Source organism: Pteropus vampyrus, unplaced genomic scaffold, assembly GCF_000151845.1.
Source record: "Pteropus vampyrus isolate Shadow unplaced genomic scaffold, Pvam_2.0 Scaffold146, whole genome shotgun sequence".
NCBI lineage: Eukaryota > Metazoa > Chordata > Mammalia > Chiroptera > Pteropodidae > Pteropus > Pteropus vampyrus.
This window is the reverse complement of record NW_011888927.1, coordinates 4647905-4664209: the sequence shown is the minus strand read 5'-3', so window position 1 is coordinate 4664209 and position 16305 is coordinate 4647905. Positions and strand designations below refer to the sequence as shown.

At 36.2% G+C, this 16305-nt stretch overlaps 1 protein-coding gene across 2 annotated transcripts in view; it reads right to left on the bottom strand.

Annotated features, from left to right (window-relative positions):
• ANKRD44 (ankyrin repeat domain 44) overlaps positions 1 to 16305 on the bottom strand; it is a 183062-nt gene that overhangs the window by 60042 nt on the left and 106715 nt on the right. For both annotated transcript variants that reach the window (XM_023535992.1, XM_011369231.2), the window contains exon 15: positions 14364 to 14475. In XM_023535992.1, coding sequence (XP_023391760.1) covers positions 14364 to 14475 — 112 coding nt within the window. The remainder of the gene's footprint in view (positions 1 to 14363; positions 14476 to 16305) is intronic.

Here is a 16305-nt window from a genome sequence, read left to right as displayed (position 1 = left end):
TTTGCCATGTAATGTAACATATTCACAGGTTCCAGTAATTAGGGCGGGACATAATTGGAGAGCTATTTGTCTATAATACGTTATTGATTGATTGATTGATATTAAGGTATAATCGACAAATAACATTATATTAGTTTCTAGTGTACACATAATGATTCAAACTCTTTTATTTCTTTCTCCTCTCTTATAGCACCAGCTAGGACTTCCAGTCCAGTGTTGAACAGGAAAGAGAGCAGGCATATTATTAGTCTTGTTCTCACTGTAAGGAAAAAGCTTTCAATATTTTACTATTAAGTATGACATTTGCCATATTTTGCAGATAGTTTTTATCAAATTAATGAAATTTCTGTCTATTCCTAGTTTGCTAAGAATTTTGTAAAAAGTCATAAATGGGTATTGGGCTCTACCAAATACTTTTACTGCATTGAATGGAATGTTTATCTGACATTTTTCTCCTTTTTCTGTTAATGTGGTAAATTACCTTGGTTAATCTTATAATGGTAAACTACTTTGTATTCCTAGAATACTGCCACTAAATTGTGATATATTATCTTTTTGAGTATATTGTTATACTTAATTTGTCAATATTTTATTTAGAATTGTCAGTACTTTGGATGAACACTTTCAGTCTTCTTTTTTGTTCTCTCTTGAGCAATATAAGAATTGTAGATATATTGATAAAAGAGTAGATCCTTATCCTCACTTTATAATCTTCTGAAACTTTTTCACTTTGATTCAGCCATATAACAGTTGTTTTTGTTTTTATCTAAAAATTTTTTGTTATTTCTTTTCTAAATGAAATGAAACACGTCCCGGGTTGGGATAAGGCAAAGAATTTTATAGGAATCACATATTTCCAACCCAGCAGTTCATTCATTTATTTCTTGCGTTTTTGCCAATTCACAATATATGCTGAGCTCATCAAGATAGAGCTGGGTCTACTTTATAGTGAGCAATATTTGGTAGATTACATGTTCTCAATAAATATGCAGTGACATTAAAAATAAAACCACCAGATGGTGCCATCGCAGGCAATAGTTCACTTTTTCATTCCAACAGTAAAAAATGTTTCCTCTTTAAGACCTATCTGAAAAAAAATCTCTTGGGATTGCAATTACTGCACATACTAATAACTATCTACTTCTTCATTCCACCAGTGACATTACAGTTCCCCAAAGTCACCAAGTATTTAAATCAACATGTCTCAAAGTTATCAGGAAAAAAAACACTGGTGTTGAATTGGGGGATTCAAAGAGGTGTTCTCTTTACATTTAGCATTTAATTGTTATTGCCCTGTGTTCTGCAAATTAAGGCCTTTTTAAACAGAGAAGGAATACCATACAAGATGAGAAAAAACAGTGGATAATTTTAAGGAAAATTAAAGAAGTCTAGATTTTATGTTAGTTGGCTAAATTTTTCACTTCCAAGGGCTTTATTAGTTTATTGATAAAATATGAACAGTATCTACAAAGGCTTTGATTATTAGAGAGTCTTTATATGACTCTGGGGCCTAATCACCACTATAAGTTGGCATCTAAGACAAAAAGGCAGCAGGTCGCCTAGATTTCACACTATTTTAAATGTATTCAGTTCCCTATCCATTATCCACATATTTATTAACAAAAATACTCATCTGAGAGCTAATTCAGTTGAAGTTCTGTACTGCAAAACACTTGATTGCATCAAGTGACAGACATATTGAAATGGTGACATGTAGTCAACCCTATAAAATATTCAGGGTCATGGGTGTTACATTTGATCAATTCCACTTACTGAGCATATACAGTTCTTTGTGTATTACCAGGAAAAACAATAATATTGGCCTTATGTTTCCATGGTGACTTCTGAGAGCAGTTCTTACATTTAATAGTTACCTCTTTTAATCAACTATAATTTTCATCTAGATGATATTCCCAGGTTACCCTGGATTATATTATCATTGTTTTAATTTACTTTCTGCCTCAGCACAGGTAAAATTTATCTGCCTAGTGCAAGAGAGGTTTTATTTAGGGGTAGGCTGAAGAGGAATTTAGAAGTGGAGGGACATGACAATATGATTTTTAAAAATTGCAGAAAAAGGGAACAAAGGAGATATAGATTTAAATACAAAAAATCATTAACATTTTAATTAAAAGTTCACACAACAGTAAAAGTGTCCTGCTTTAAAAAGGCATTTTGCTTACCTAATCTGAGCCCCACATTTTGCTCACTTGCTCTTAGTGCAGATCAACATAACCATCTCTTCAACGTTAAATTACAGAATAAATTTCCCACTCCAAGCATCAATTAAAATTGTAGTGATTCTAGCCCAGTCAATAAAATACACAGCTGTAAAAAAAATTTTCTAATGGTTCAATTAAATCTAATCTCAGTGCATCCTGAAACACCAGCTAAGCACCACAGACTACTTCTGGTTGCTGAACATTAAAAGAATCAGCACAGATTAAGGTAAGTGGGTAAAGAAAGCTGTTATTATTTTAAGCAAAATTAAAACAGATGGGAAAGACATGTACTCAGATATGGGTTTGCCTCACATTTAATCTTTTATGAATGGCCAGTCCTTGATGGGGATGGGATTCAGGAGCACAATTTGAGATGCAGCATCAATTTTCCCTTGACTCCAGTGTACTATGTCAGTTACAACTTATCTATTTAGTGGATGATCCAAATATCATCAAAAGGAAAGAAACCATTATGAAAACAGGTTGTCTGGTATATTGAAAATGAGGTATTGGTTAATTTAGCAAGCCAAGTTCAAACATCCACCCATATTCTCCATTATTCAATTCATTTCAGGTTTGGTCTCCTATTCCACATTCATACAAATGGTGGGGCAATGGAACAAGAATGCTAAAGAGAAAAACACAGCAAACACATTATACTGATGAGTATCAGTGAATCTCTCATTAACCACTGAACCCAGCCAGGATGGGACATGCCCTCCTGGACATCTCATAGCATGTCACCTGTACCTCTTCTGCGACATCATGTTTTATCTTGGATAAAAATAAGAATAAGAGAAGTCCTGAATCCTAACAGACCTTCATAATATTTATTTCTACGCTGATTCCCATTACTGGAACAGTAAGCTCCCAGATACAGCAACTTTTCCATCATTTTAGACCTGGTGTATAGCACACTGCCCAGGACATAGGGGGCATTAAGATATATTAAATGAATACATAATAATAGCTGCTATTTGTACCTATTATATGCCAGCACTATGCTAGACTCTCTACTCACATTGTTCCATTTAATCCTAAAACAACTTAATTCCTACTTGACAGATTAGGCAAGACATGGAGGTTCATAGAAAGGAAGTAAAATGCCGAAAGACATTGCAGGGAGGTAATGGCAGAGCTGGCATTCCAACCCAGGCCTTTGTGTTCGGGTCCATGAACTTTCAACCATACCACATGGTATGGAGGTCTACGGATGTGCAGTGACACTGTGGGAGGTGGCTGAGTGCAGACTCCACACACTGCGCACAGCCATTAGCAGCCTCTGCACTGGCACTGGTGGGCAGTGATGAGAGCAGTGTCTTTATTAGACATTTGTGACCTAATGGCTTTTTGGGTGCTAACAATAATAGGAGATAACCACCATAGCAAGCAAGAACAGGAGAGGAGGAAAATAGTGAATGTCCTTTGGTAGCCAAGAGAATTGCATAGAGTACATAGGAAACACTCAAAAACCTCTTCAGAAGGAATTGAAGCCAAAGCTTTGGCAGAATAGGAGGTGACAGGGCCAGAGAAACAATTTGGGGAAGATTATTATAATCCTATTATTACCCTATAGAGAACTCGAAAATGTGACTGACATCTTGAGCCCATATTTATATAGCATATGTTTTACCCCATTACTAGATTATAATCTTGAAAGTAATATTCATGTCTAATATATTTCTATGTCAGCCATGGTTCCTAGCACATTGCCCTATAATTTACCCTGTATCTTCAGAAAGTAGCCATCCTAGAAGTAATGTAAGAGAAGTCATACCTTAGAAGTTGTCATAATGAACTATCAGGTTGGTTTTCATGGCACCAGTGGTAAGCATTTCTCTAGTCCTGTCTGGCAGGGGGTGGGGGTGGGGGGGTGGGGGACAGGTTGCCAAGGATACTCTGATTGACAAGGAACTGAGTCTTGAGTAAGAGAGGTTATGTTAGGTCACCAGAGCCTGAGCTCATTGACTTTTACTTAATTTCTTTGATTTTAATTCTATATTCAGGAAGAAAACTTGTGATCTTTATTCAGTTTATAAAATGGGGTCTCTTACTTAGAAAGGAATGTTGCAATAGCAAACAATATGAATCCCCTGGTACTCTTAGCAGTTGGTTTTTTCACTGTAAATTCATAAAGTTTATGAACTTGACAAAGCTAATATGTTGACCCTGATGTCTAATCTTACGAACTGCTAGTACCAGTAGAGCCTTAAAAAGACCAGTACACAGGAAATACTATCATCTTTATCGTAATGTCCCTTTCACTTTTAAAAATATATTTTAAGAGAGAACGACATCAAAAACATATTGCTTTTCTGAAATGATTGCTTTGGGTTATTTCTTACTACACTTTGTCTTATATCAACATGAGGAATTTGAGATCCAAAGAACACTGTTATAAACTAAAAAGTCATTATGGAATTAAAAAAGTATTTTTTGTGTGTGAAATAAAATGTTTGAAAAACTATGAATTTTTCCTAGAAAAATAATGCTATGAAGTTATCACTCTATTAAATTGTCTTCCCAATGACCAAGTGAATTTTATTGTTTGATATTAACAAAACTCCTTTACAAGTGCTGAATGGCCCACAGCGCTGACGTCATAAGATCTGTTCATGCAAGGAAATAAATCTCAGTTATTGGTGAACAATTTGGTTTCCCCAAATATTCCCTTCAGCTGTGACAGATGGCTGGGCCTCTACCCTCCTTTGGAATCTTAGAAAGGCTCTTTGTTCTTTGTATCATAACCCCATGACCTGAAGGCACAGGTGTGTATGTGAGCTCTTATTCTGACTAAAGAATGCTCAGGCCTTTACATTTTCGTCACTGAATGAGGATCAAGAAGGAGTGGTTATCATGGGGACCTGGTCTAGACCTCACAAGTGGTGCTTCCTTGGCAGCTGCTGAAGACAAAGAAAGCATCTTTGGAGAAACAATCTTGCTGGGAAGTCACTCCCCCTCCTACCCGCTCACTGGTTCCTTCCGCCTCCCCTCCCAGGCTGGAAAGGGTCATCTCTGGCAGCTGTTATCATAAGGAGAGAGAGGCCAAGCTGATGGCAGCTGTTAGAAAGATACTGAACAGAGATTCCAAGAGGAAGGCTGGGTTCAAGAGCACGTTTATAAAAAATATTTGCTGAAGTTCAGGGGTTAGTCCTATAGACTGCAAACAGTGAGAGGTACCTGGGGTTGTCTTGCCCTTCACTGAGTTGGTAATGCTATAAGGTGGTTATGCTCTCCTGACAGAAAAAAGAAAAGGTAGACTACTAGTCAAGACAAGGCTTTCCAAAGAAATGAATGACACAGACATAACTGATGCTGGTATTGCCCAAGATCTCCCTGCCTCCCTCTGACAAAGCCTAAAGATCACTCATCTCAGTGATATCTTAGTTGGTATGGAATTCAGACACTCTGAGAGAGCTTTGTCTTTCAAAGTCTGAGTTTGCCAGTGCTCCAGACAGTAGAGCATAATGGTTACAAGCTTGGAATTTAGAGTCAGATAAACATGAGTTTGAGTACTGGTTCTATATCATACCAGCTGTATGACCCAAGGCAAGTGATATCATTTCTTTGTACTTTAGGATACTCATGTGTTTAATATGGATTAAAAATAGGAGGTATTTCACAGTGTTGCTGTGAAAATTAAGTGAGATGATGCAGGCACAGAGCCTAGCCCAACATGCTTACAATAAATGTTTATTATAAATTTATTAAAAATAGGCATAAAAGCAATAAATGAATAGGAAAAACAAACAGAGACTCATGGACATGGACAATAGACTAGTGGTTACCAGAGGGTAGGGAGGAGCGGGGAAGAGGAGGCAGATGGGGTAAAGGGAGTCAAATATGTGGTGACAGAAAGGAATCTAACTATGGGAGGTGAACACACAGTGTAAAGTGTACAGCTGAAACTTATTGGACCAATGTCATCATTAAAAAAAAATAGGTATAATTGTTAAACTTCTCCCCAGTGAGACAGGCTTTAAAAGAGAATTAGGATTTTCTTTTGTATAAAGGATTGATTCTTTTCAGAAATGAGATTCTGATGCCTTCATATCATTGATAGTAGTTCCATGAACTTTGGTGCCATAAAGTTCAGAATGTCTTTCCATTTTTTATATCTTCTTTGATTTCTTTCACAAGCATTTTGTAGTTTTCAGCATACAAATCCTATATTTCATCTTTTGACAATTGTAAGTAATGTATTCTTAATTTGATATCCACATGTTCATTCCCAGTATATCGATTCCTAGCAATTAATTTTTGTATGTTTACCCTGAATCCTGTACCCTTGCTGAACTCATCGTAGTTCTAGTTTTTTCTTGATTCCTTTGGATTTCCTATGTAGGTAACCCTGTCAGCCACAAACAGGGAAAGTTCTGTTTCTTTCCTTTCTGGTTTTTATGCCTTTTATTTCCTTTTCTTGCTTATTGCTCTGGTTAGAATTTCGAGCACAATGTTGAACAGGGTGTGGTTCATGAAAGCAAAAATCTTTGCCTTGTACCTTATTTAGGGAAAAGCATTGTCTTTTTCACCATTAAGTACAATGTTAGCTATTCTTTTTCAATTTGTTAGGTGCTTTATATCAAATCTATTCTTATTTTTCTGAGTTCTTTAAAAAAATCTTGGGGTGTTGAATTTTGTCAAAATTTTGAATTTTGAATTTTGTCAAAATTTTTTTCTGCATTGTTTGACATAATATGATTTTTCTTCTTTAGCTTGTTAATATGATGAATTACATTGATTGATTTTCAAATATCAAAATAGGCTTTCCCTGTTATGATCACATTTGGTCATATTATATAATTCTTTGTATATATTGCTGAATTCTATTTAATAGTTTAAGGATTTTCGTACCTACATTCATGAGAGATATTGGTTTTATACACACACACATTTTTTTTTACTGTCTTTGGTTTTGGTATCAGGGTATTAGCTTCATAAATGAATTGGAAAATGTTCCCTCCTCTTCCATTTTTCAGAAGAGACTGCATAGAATTGGTGTTAATTCTTCCTTAATATTTGGTAGAATTTTCCAGTGAAATAATCTGGATCTGGAGATTTCCTTTGAGAGAGTTTTTAAATTCAATTTCCTAAATAGTTATAGGGCTATTCAAATGATCTACTTCACATCAGGTAAGTTATGATGGTAGTTTTTGATGAATTGGTCTTTTTATCCTTTTGATGTCTTAAGGTCTATAGTGATAGCCCCTGTTTCATTCCTGATATTGGAAATTTGTGTCACCTCCTTTTTTCGTCAGTCTTAGTAGTGGTTTTATTGATCTTTTCAAAGAACAGATCTTTGTTTCATTGATTTATCCACTGTTTTTCTTTTTTTTTTTTTAATTCTATTTGTTTCTTCTTCCATCTCTATTATTTCCTTTTCCTGCTTATTTTGGGTTTATTTTGCTCCTCTTTCTCTAGATTTTTGGGAAGGAAACTTGAAACTTTTCTTCTTTTCTAATGTAAGCATTTAGTGCTATAAATTTTTTTCGGCACTAATTTAACTGTGTCCCTCAAATTTGATTTGTTGTATTTTCGTTTTCATTCAGTTCAATGCATTTTTTTGCCTTGAGATGTTCTCTTTGACCTACAAATTGTTTAGATGTCTATTATTTAATTTCCAAGTATTGGAGGTTTTCTTGGTATCCTGTTTTTGATTTATAGTTTTATTCCATTGTGGTGGGAGAACACATGCTATATAATTTCAACTTTTTAAAGGTTTGTTTTGTAGTTCAGGATATCTTGGTGAATGTTCCAGGGGTACTTGAAAAAAATACGTATTCTCTTGTTATTGGGTGAAGTGTTCTACAAATGTCAATTAGATCTTTTTGGTTAATGATATTATTGAGTTTTTCTATACGCTTGATGATTTTCTGTCTAGTTGTTCTATCAATTGTTGAGTGAAATGCTAAAGTCTCCAACCATAACTGTGGATTTCTCTATCTTTTCAGTTCTATCAGCTTTTGCTTTACACATTTTGCAATTCTGTTGTTTGGTGCATACATACTTAGGACATTCTCCTTGAATGGGTTCCAATCTTTACTAGGCTGCCTTCCTGACATCCTCTTCTTTGGGCTCCAGCCCTTTCCTGCCCTGCAGAGGCCTGCCTAATGACTTTGTAACTAAGTAGAAGAAAAGGAAGGAAGGAAAGAAGAAAGAAAGGAAGAATAGCCAGATTAACTTTTTTTAAGGCTAACTTTTAAACTACATTTTGTTTAAGAAATCTTTGTTTCTTTTACATCACTGAGTCCTTAGAAGCTCCCGTATCAGGAGTAATAATTACCCATCTTTGAACCCCTTAGTGCTCACTATCCATCTGAAAGAAATTACAGAAAATGTGAGTATATATATTTATATATGTGTGTAATTTTAATTTTGTGACTGTCTTTACACCAGTTTGAGACATCCATATAGGTTTTTAGATCTTGAAAAGAAAAAAAAAAATGGAGGGAAGATTGCAATAAAATGAGTGTGCGTTGAGAAGTAATCAAATCTAAAGGAAAGGCCAAGCCACAAAAGTTTAAATTTTCATTTTCTCTCTCACCTGTCTTCTGTGATATATCTACCTTACAAACAGGACAGTCACTGTAACACTTATAAACTAGGATTTAAGATTTATCATTAAGTCAATCTAATCACTCCCAAGTGTATTTCATTTGTTCAACAATTTTTGGCACCTGATAAGTGTTTATCATGACTAAACCTCATGTCTTATAAAGTTGATATTTAAAGTCACATATAAAGGATAATAGTTTATTTTTCTTTAGAACTGGGTGTTAATCTTTTCTAAAACAATGACTCTATGTGCGTGACTTTATTTTGAACCACTGAGTCATGGGGTATAATCAAATAGTAACTTTTCCTTTTCCCTATACCAGGTCCAGCCTTTTTTTTCCGAGGCTATTTCTTTTCCTGTCACCTCAGATAACATCTCTGACAAATAATAGAAAGTTCTCTGGTAACTTCGTGTCAGTGACTAATATGTCTATTCCACCATAGTGATCACAAATTCTGAACACTGTTGAACACTGAAGCTTTTCTCTGCTGCCCCCAAAGGCTGCAGGGGAAAAGGAATCAAGGCTGACTTTCATGTTCCCAAGCCCAGGGTTTCTCCTCCCTCTATCCCTTCATTACCCACCTCTGCTTCCTCCAGGATTAAAGAGGAGAGAGAAAAGGAGAACACAGAAGGAAACAATGGTCTTACTTACTGGCATCCTTCTGATAGTGAAATTCTCTTGCTGGGTTTAAAAAACTGTCTCTCTAGGATGCTTATTTAGGTTCTCCAGGAATCCACCATCACTGGGGCCTCTGGCCTGCAGTTCCCTCTCTCTGGGTAAATGTACCTTTCTGCTGGTAGCTTACATTTCCTTCTCCCCACTAGACACCCTCGGTTTCTCTCTCTGCCAGGCAGCCTTCTTGAGTAGGATCCAGAACTCCAGGCCAGCCTTGGCCCTTACATTTGGACACTGGGAAACATACACTTTTCACCTTTAATTGGTGGCGGGGGGAGTACTTCTCAAACATAGAACTTTTTAAATTTAACTTCTGTCAAGCAAGCTCTGAATAGAGCCATTCAGTCTTTAGATTTATCACATGCCAGTCCACTTGGCCTCTTAAATTGCATGAGACACATATCAGATATGCAAATAATTTCCTCAAAGTTTCTCTGGCTGGGCTTGGGATGAGGAGAAAATATCCCTCCACCCCTGCTAGGCAGGAGGAGGGTAGTGGTGGTGAGATTCACAGCAGAGCTATCACCAAAGAAAGCTGCCTTCTGATATCCAGCTTTCTAAATGGGTAAGGGGGCCATGGGTTAAAACACCAAGATCTCACTTCGAAAAGTAGGGGCGATGGCTCCATTGTCCTGGCCCTTCAACTAAAGGTGAAACTGAAATTGTTTATTTTATTACATCCTGTTAATGTTTCTTTCATCAATTGCCAAATTAATTCATGGTAAATCCAAAACACTTCTTTTCTGCTATATTACAAAGAAATAAATGAAACTTTTTATGATAAAATAGTCTATTCCATTGTTCTAAACATAGACTCATATCCAAATTCTGATTCAAGATTTGTGGGCTTATATTTACATTCTTAGCAGTGAGTAGGCAAGCAGCATCAAAACATCTATGCTCACCCCTTTACTTCTTCCCTTAATGAAAGAATCATAAGATTTTATGATTCTTTTCAACTGAATTAAATAGAAGAAAAAACAAGACTAGCATTGCTGAAGTTTCACTGCCCATTGAAAGTCTGCCTGCTGGGAAGTCATGGACACCCCCTGCCAAATCTTTCTCTTAGCTGTACCTCTGGGGACAGAAAAATGCTATCAAAGACTTGTTTGGGGCTAGAATGCAAGGTTTTCAACTTCTTGTCTACACATGACTGCCTAATGGCTCTCTTTTTTTTTTTTTTTTTAACTCTTCTATACCCTGCTTTCCCAGCCTTGGGACACTTAATTGGACATTGCCAATAGAAGTACATCTTATACAGAGCCAGGTGGTAATGTTTTCTTAAATTCCTGTAATAAACACAAGAAACAACCCAAAATATTGAGTAGTTTACTTGAAAGTGGCATAAATTCAGTGTTCAGTTGCCCAAAATGTAGTCATTTTCTGTCTATCTTCAGAGAATTTCAGAAGCTCCTAGAATATACACGCAGGGGCATTTGTCACCCCCACATATTCTCACAGTTGTAGTTCGAGTTAGCTCATAACAGAGGGTGAAGGTCTAAGGGAAGCAGCCAAATTACCAGTGATTTGGCATAGCAAAGTCTTGGACTGAATTTATGCAGAAGCCTAGAGTTTTCAAACAATCTCTTTAAATTTCTGTAGGCAATTTATGTAATTATATTAGCACATTTTCCATTCCAATAACAAAACCACAAAGATCTTTATGTTCACAGACAAATCTTTAATATTATAAAAAGAAAAACAGTATGCTCATATAAATTCACAAATTCCAAATAGGGGCATGATTCTCTGATTGCTCTCTTCAGAGTCAGTAAGAATTCATTCCAGATAAAGGAAGAGAGGCACTGAGCTCTTCTTTGCCAACTCCCTTCCTCCACTCAAACATAAGTTTTATTCGGACACAAAACGCTGCATTAGCCAAGTCTCCTGCACTCCACTTTGATATTTTGAGCCCAGTTGAACATGACTGATCACAGCTCTCAGCACACGTTTGTGAGCAGATTTCTGCTTGCACACACAGTACATACATACATCTTTGATCAAGTCTAGCTGAGAACACTGGCCTAAATAGGCAAATTTGGCAGAATTCTGAACTCTGGCTATTCTATCAAGGCTAAGGGGTTCATACTACTTTCGAGAAGTTTATTGCTCATGGAATGAATTTAATATAAGTTAATATAGGGAAGTGGAGTGAAAACGACTAAAATATTATCTGTTCCTTTTTTATTATAGCGAAATAGAACCATACTTGGTTTATAAATTCTAAGCTTATGATCACAGACAGGACCAACAAATCATGAATGCTAAGTAAACACACACCAAGTTAAATGTCAGAGTCAAATAAAATATGCATTGAAATTAATGATACACATTTAATGATATGCATAATCACAGTAATTGCTCCACTAGATGAGAAGAGAGGCAAAAGACAAATTTTACCAACCTCACAAATCAGCTGGCTCTCTTGGCCAACCATCCCCTTCAATCCTGCTCCACTTCCCAAAGGACAAAGGCCCTGGTCTGGTAGGAAAGGTCCATAGGGGCCACAAATATGCATTTATTTTCCATATTCCTTCTATAGGCCAGAAACATAGACTAGGGAGTATGACATAAAGAAAGTTCTCCCTGCGTAATTCCTGCTCAGTTAAGACATCCAGAGTACCAGAATCATGTCTTTCATTGGCATTATCCTAGCACACAGCACAGAGTTAAGAACAATTTGTTATAAGGATGAGCCCTAGGAAGACCGGGGTGTTTGTGTGGTACAATGAGGGAGAAGATTGGCATGGCAGTGGTGAGTCTTAGAAATGTACCTCCTAGTATATATTGGTTAATTGGTTTGCTTCCTAATGTTCAGTACCCAAAGAAATGGGAGTTCTAAGGAATATGAGGATATTGTGGTCCAAGAGAGAGGGAGAGAGTAATATTTAAAAAGGTGCCCTTCAAAAAACCTACTTCTTGTAATCTGAACTGGCCTTATTCTCATCATAAGGAAAATAATAGTTTTTATTGTTTCTTTTTGTATATATATGAGATAATATTAACTAAACTTATTGTAATCATTTCACAATTGATGTAAGTCAAATTGTTATGCTGTATACCTTAAACTTACACAGTGCTGTATGTTAAATATTTCTCAATAAAAATGAAAGGAAAAAAATAATTAAATGGCATAAAGTATGCAAAATTCCTGGCATGTGATGAACACACAATAAATGCCATCAATAGTGGTCACTCTTTCCCAAATCCATTCATAGCTAGGTGAGCAAGCAGTGGGGCTAAGATACTTGCAATGGTCTGGCTTTATGATGCCACTCAAGGGAGAGTCCAGGATTGTGTTTTGTTGTAAATGGGATGGGGCAGGGTAATGAGAATGTTTAAAGCCTGCTCCTGATCTCCGCTTAGGTGAACTTCACCTAAGAGTAATTTTAAGATGTATTTCAAAATGGAAATAATACATAGAACTTTCCCTCTAACATCATAATTTAGGAAAATGAGATGAAAATTTCTACCCCATCTCTGTTATAAATGACCCACTGAAGTTCTTTCCTATGAGCAAACGGTGGTGACATTTCTATCAATTTATATTGATAATCTGGTCCTTATCAGCTGACAGTGCAAACTAAAATCAATCAATACCACCCCCACACTTGATTTTGAATGCCTTAGAATTGCCAAGAATAATCATCTCTTTGGCAAGTATCAATCTAATTGAAGAGGGTCCTTTCATTATCAGACAGAACTTGTGAAACCTTCTTGTGGACAGAAAACCTTTTCATTGGATAACAGACATAATGGCCCTGAAATGGCTTTCCTGAAAAATGAAAATAATGTGCAATATATTATTTACAATAGACTGTGGAGTTGTTCAAGTGCTTCCCCTGAATAATTCTGAAAAGTAAGACTTCTTCTTCTAAAGGGATAAGGAAAAGAACTGGAGTCTAGTCAGCAAAGGTGGCACCTATCATTGGACCAGAGATAGTGAGTTTGGGATACTCCAGGTATCCTGGTGAAGCTGAACCAAGGGAGATGCTTAGGAGATGGCAAATGGTGAGCAGCAGACAGGATTCAGCCACAAACTTAAATTATTTCTTTGTAGCCCACCCAGGATTTCCAAAATAGGAAATTTCACATAGAAAGTCCAGAGTTCTAGCTTCTCCTGAAGCACTGAAATCTTGCAACACTGGGTATGCCTTCCCACCTGGTTTCCATCAGCTGGAGCTAACTGGCTGTTTCTCCCTTTATGTGGAACATGTCTCTATTTGCCACAATCCCCACCACTTCCTATTCTAACCTGGGCTCACTTCACTCATTTACTTTACATTTCCGGTCCCTGCGGGCGTTTGAGTTCCTGTCTCTTGACCTATATCAACAGAGGCATTTCAGACTCCAAACCTCAAGGTATTTCTTCATCAGTGTAGGTTTAAAATTTGTGGTGGTTTGGAAGTTCCAATAAATTCTGTTTTTGTGCCCTTGCCAGTTTCCCTAAACTACAAATGTGGGACCATGATAAACCCATATGCCTAAAGAGTATGTAAGTTATCTTACAACATTGTTATTTAATAATTGGGTGCTAAATGTGCCTCCAGAAATATATACTGAGCTTATTTGATGCATCCAAATTATGTTTAAAATACAAACTGTAATCATACACAGGTCTAACATTTCTAGCCCAAATTAATGTGAAAAGAGTTAATTGTCTGTCATTTCTAAGATTAGGATGGACAAAAATGAGACAAAGAAATCTACATGTCATAAAGGGAAACAATTTAATCATTTGCCACAGAACATCTTCAAGGTGCTTTCTAGTGGAGACTTAATTAAGCAGCGAGGGCATTTGCTGAGAGATTAAGACCAGCATTTTCAGGGTTGTATGTGTATGTGCATGCGTGCATGTGTGTGTGTGTGTGAGTGTGTAAGAAAAAATAAAACAAGAAAAGCAACTCACCAATTCCAGACATTGTCTGTGGCCATAGGCAGCAGCATAATGTATGCTATTGTAACCTTCCTTGTCCCGGATGGATGGATTTGCATCATTTTGAAGCAGAAACTCTAAACATCTGTAAGTATAAAGATGAGGTGTTATTTTAGAAAACATCTCTGGACCAAAAGGAATAAAAAAATGTAAATTTCCTCCTATTATGAATGTTCCACAAAGCACTTTATGAGTTTAAGTACTTCTTTAAAAATCCTACAGCAGTGAGGCGTTATATATTGAAAGTCGTGTGCGTGTGTGTTTTCAGTAGCTTCCTTTATTCCACCTAAAACAGCCATTCTGGAATTCAGGAAAGGCTTTGGCAACAAGAGGGTAATTAGTTTTCTTCCTTCATATCTTAAGGTACAGAACCTCTCTGTCATCAAGGTCACTGAATAATGAGTTTTAGAGCTCCACATTCAAAAGATAAAGTCTCAGCCATATAAATAAGTAGTCAAGCCATTGCAACAGGGTAAACCTCAGAGAGAAGGTCTTTATTTCTAACCTTGCTATTGGAGACTCTAAAATCGAATGGTTAAAAAATAAAAATTTAAAAGAGTAAGAAAACAACAAAAGAATTAAAGAAACGGGTAAATGTTTAAAAAATGTAAAGGGTTAATTCAGTAATCACATATAAAGAAAAAGGCTCCAATTACACCATTAGGAATATAGGCCAAAAAATAATAATAAATAATAAATTTTAAAAGACTTTTCTGACAGAGTTGTAATTTTTCTGAAAAAGCCACAATCTTTGGAATAGGTTAGAAGATGTATGACTCCACCCTTCCTGAAGAGCCCCAAACCCCAGAACACGAGTGCTCAATGATGTAATGAGGCTGTTCGTGGCCTGTTAGAAACGGCACGACCCTGTTGGTAAAAGATGGAATAACAGGTAGAGAATACAGCTCCCCAATTTCAATTTTATTTTTGTGACAGTGGGACAAACACTTCCCTCACAAGACCAAACTGATTCAATTTCATACTCAAGTCAAAACTGTAAGATTCTAAATATAAGCCTATACTTTAAATAAAACCTTTCGATGGCAAATTTATATAGTTCACACAAAAACTTTAAAATGACATTTATCTACCTTTTGGCAAAAGGCAAAAGGAGTAAATAAATTACACATAGAGAAACTTAAAATGATATTTTAATTTCTAGAAAAATTGGTGAAAGGCAAATTTTTTAAACCAAATACCTACATCTTTCATGATTTACCCATAAAATGCTTCATAATAAATCAAACTATTATTGGAGTCTCTATATGATACTATCCTTTGTGATTTGTGCCTTACAATGAAGTCCTTTTTATTTTGGTAATTAAACGTCCATGGAAAATTCCAGGTGTGACTCATTTTAAACTGAATTTGGCTTTTTTAAATAAAATCATTCAATAGAAAAAGCATTCTAGTGGACATGCAATCCTCAGCTTCTGAAAGGATGACATTCTAAAAATCAGTTGACAAATTTAATATGTAATTTGGAAAAGACTTGAAATTGCTCCCAGAGTTACTTAATCCAGAAAATCTCTGAAGTATACTACCAACAGTGTTATTAGAAATAACAACAGTAGTATAGAATTTGAATATTGTTTTTTAAAGGAAAACGAATATCAAGTTTTAACTGGGAATGCTATCTTTTCTCCTCTCAAAGCCCTGACTAGTAATTTTGGCACCTAAGCTGCTAAATCAAGAGATGCACAGGTAGGTCAGGGGTATATTTGTACAAGGGGAGTAGCCTCTCTTTGCATAAAAGCTCTCAGGCAGGCTGGTCACCGACTTCCTCTGCTTCTCCTGCCCTTTCCTTCTCCATCAGCTATAAGAGGGCTGTTTTGGCCCAGGGCAAGCTCGCATTTCACTAGAGAAGGGAGCATTTGCTGAGGTGGCTTAAAAGTCTACAGTCTTTAATATTGCT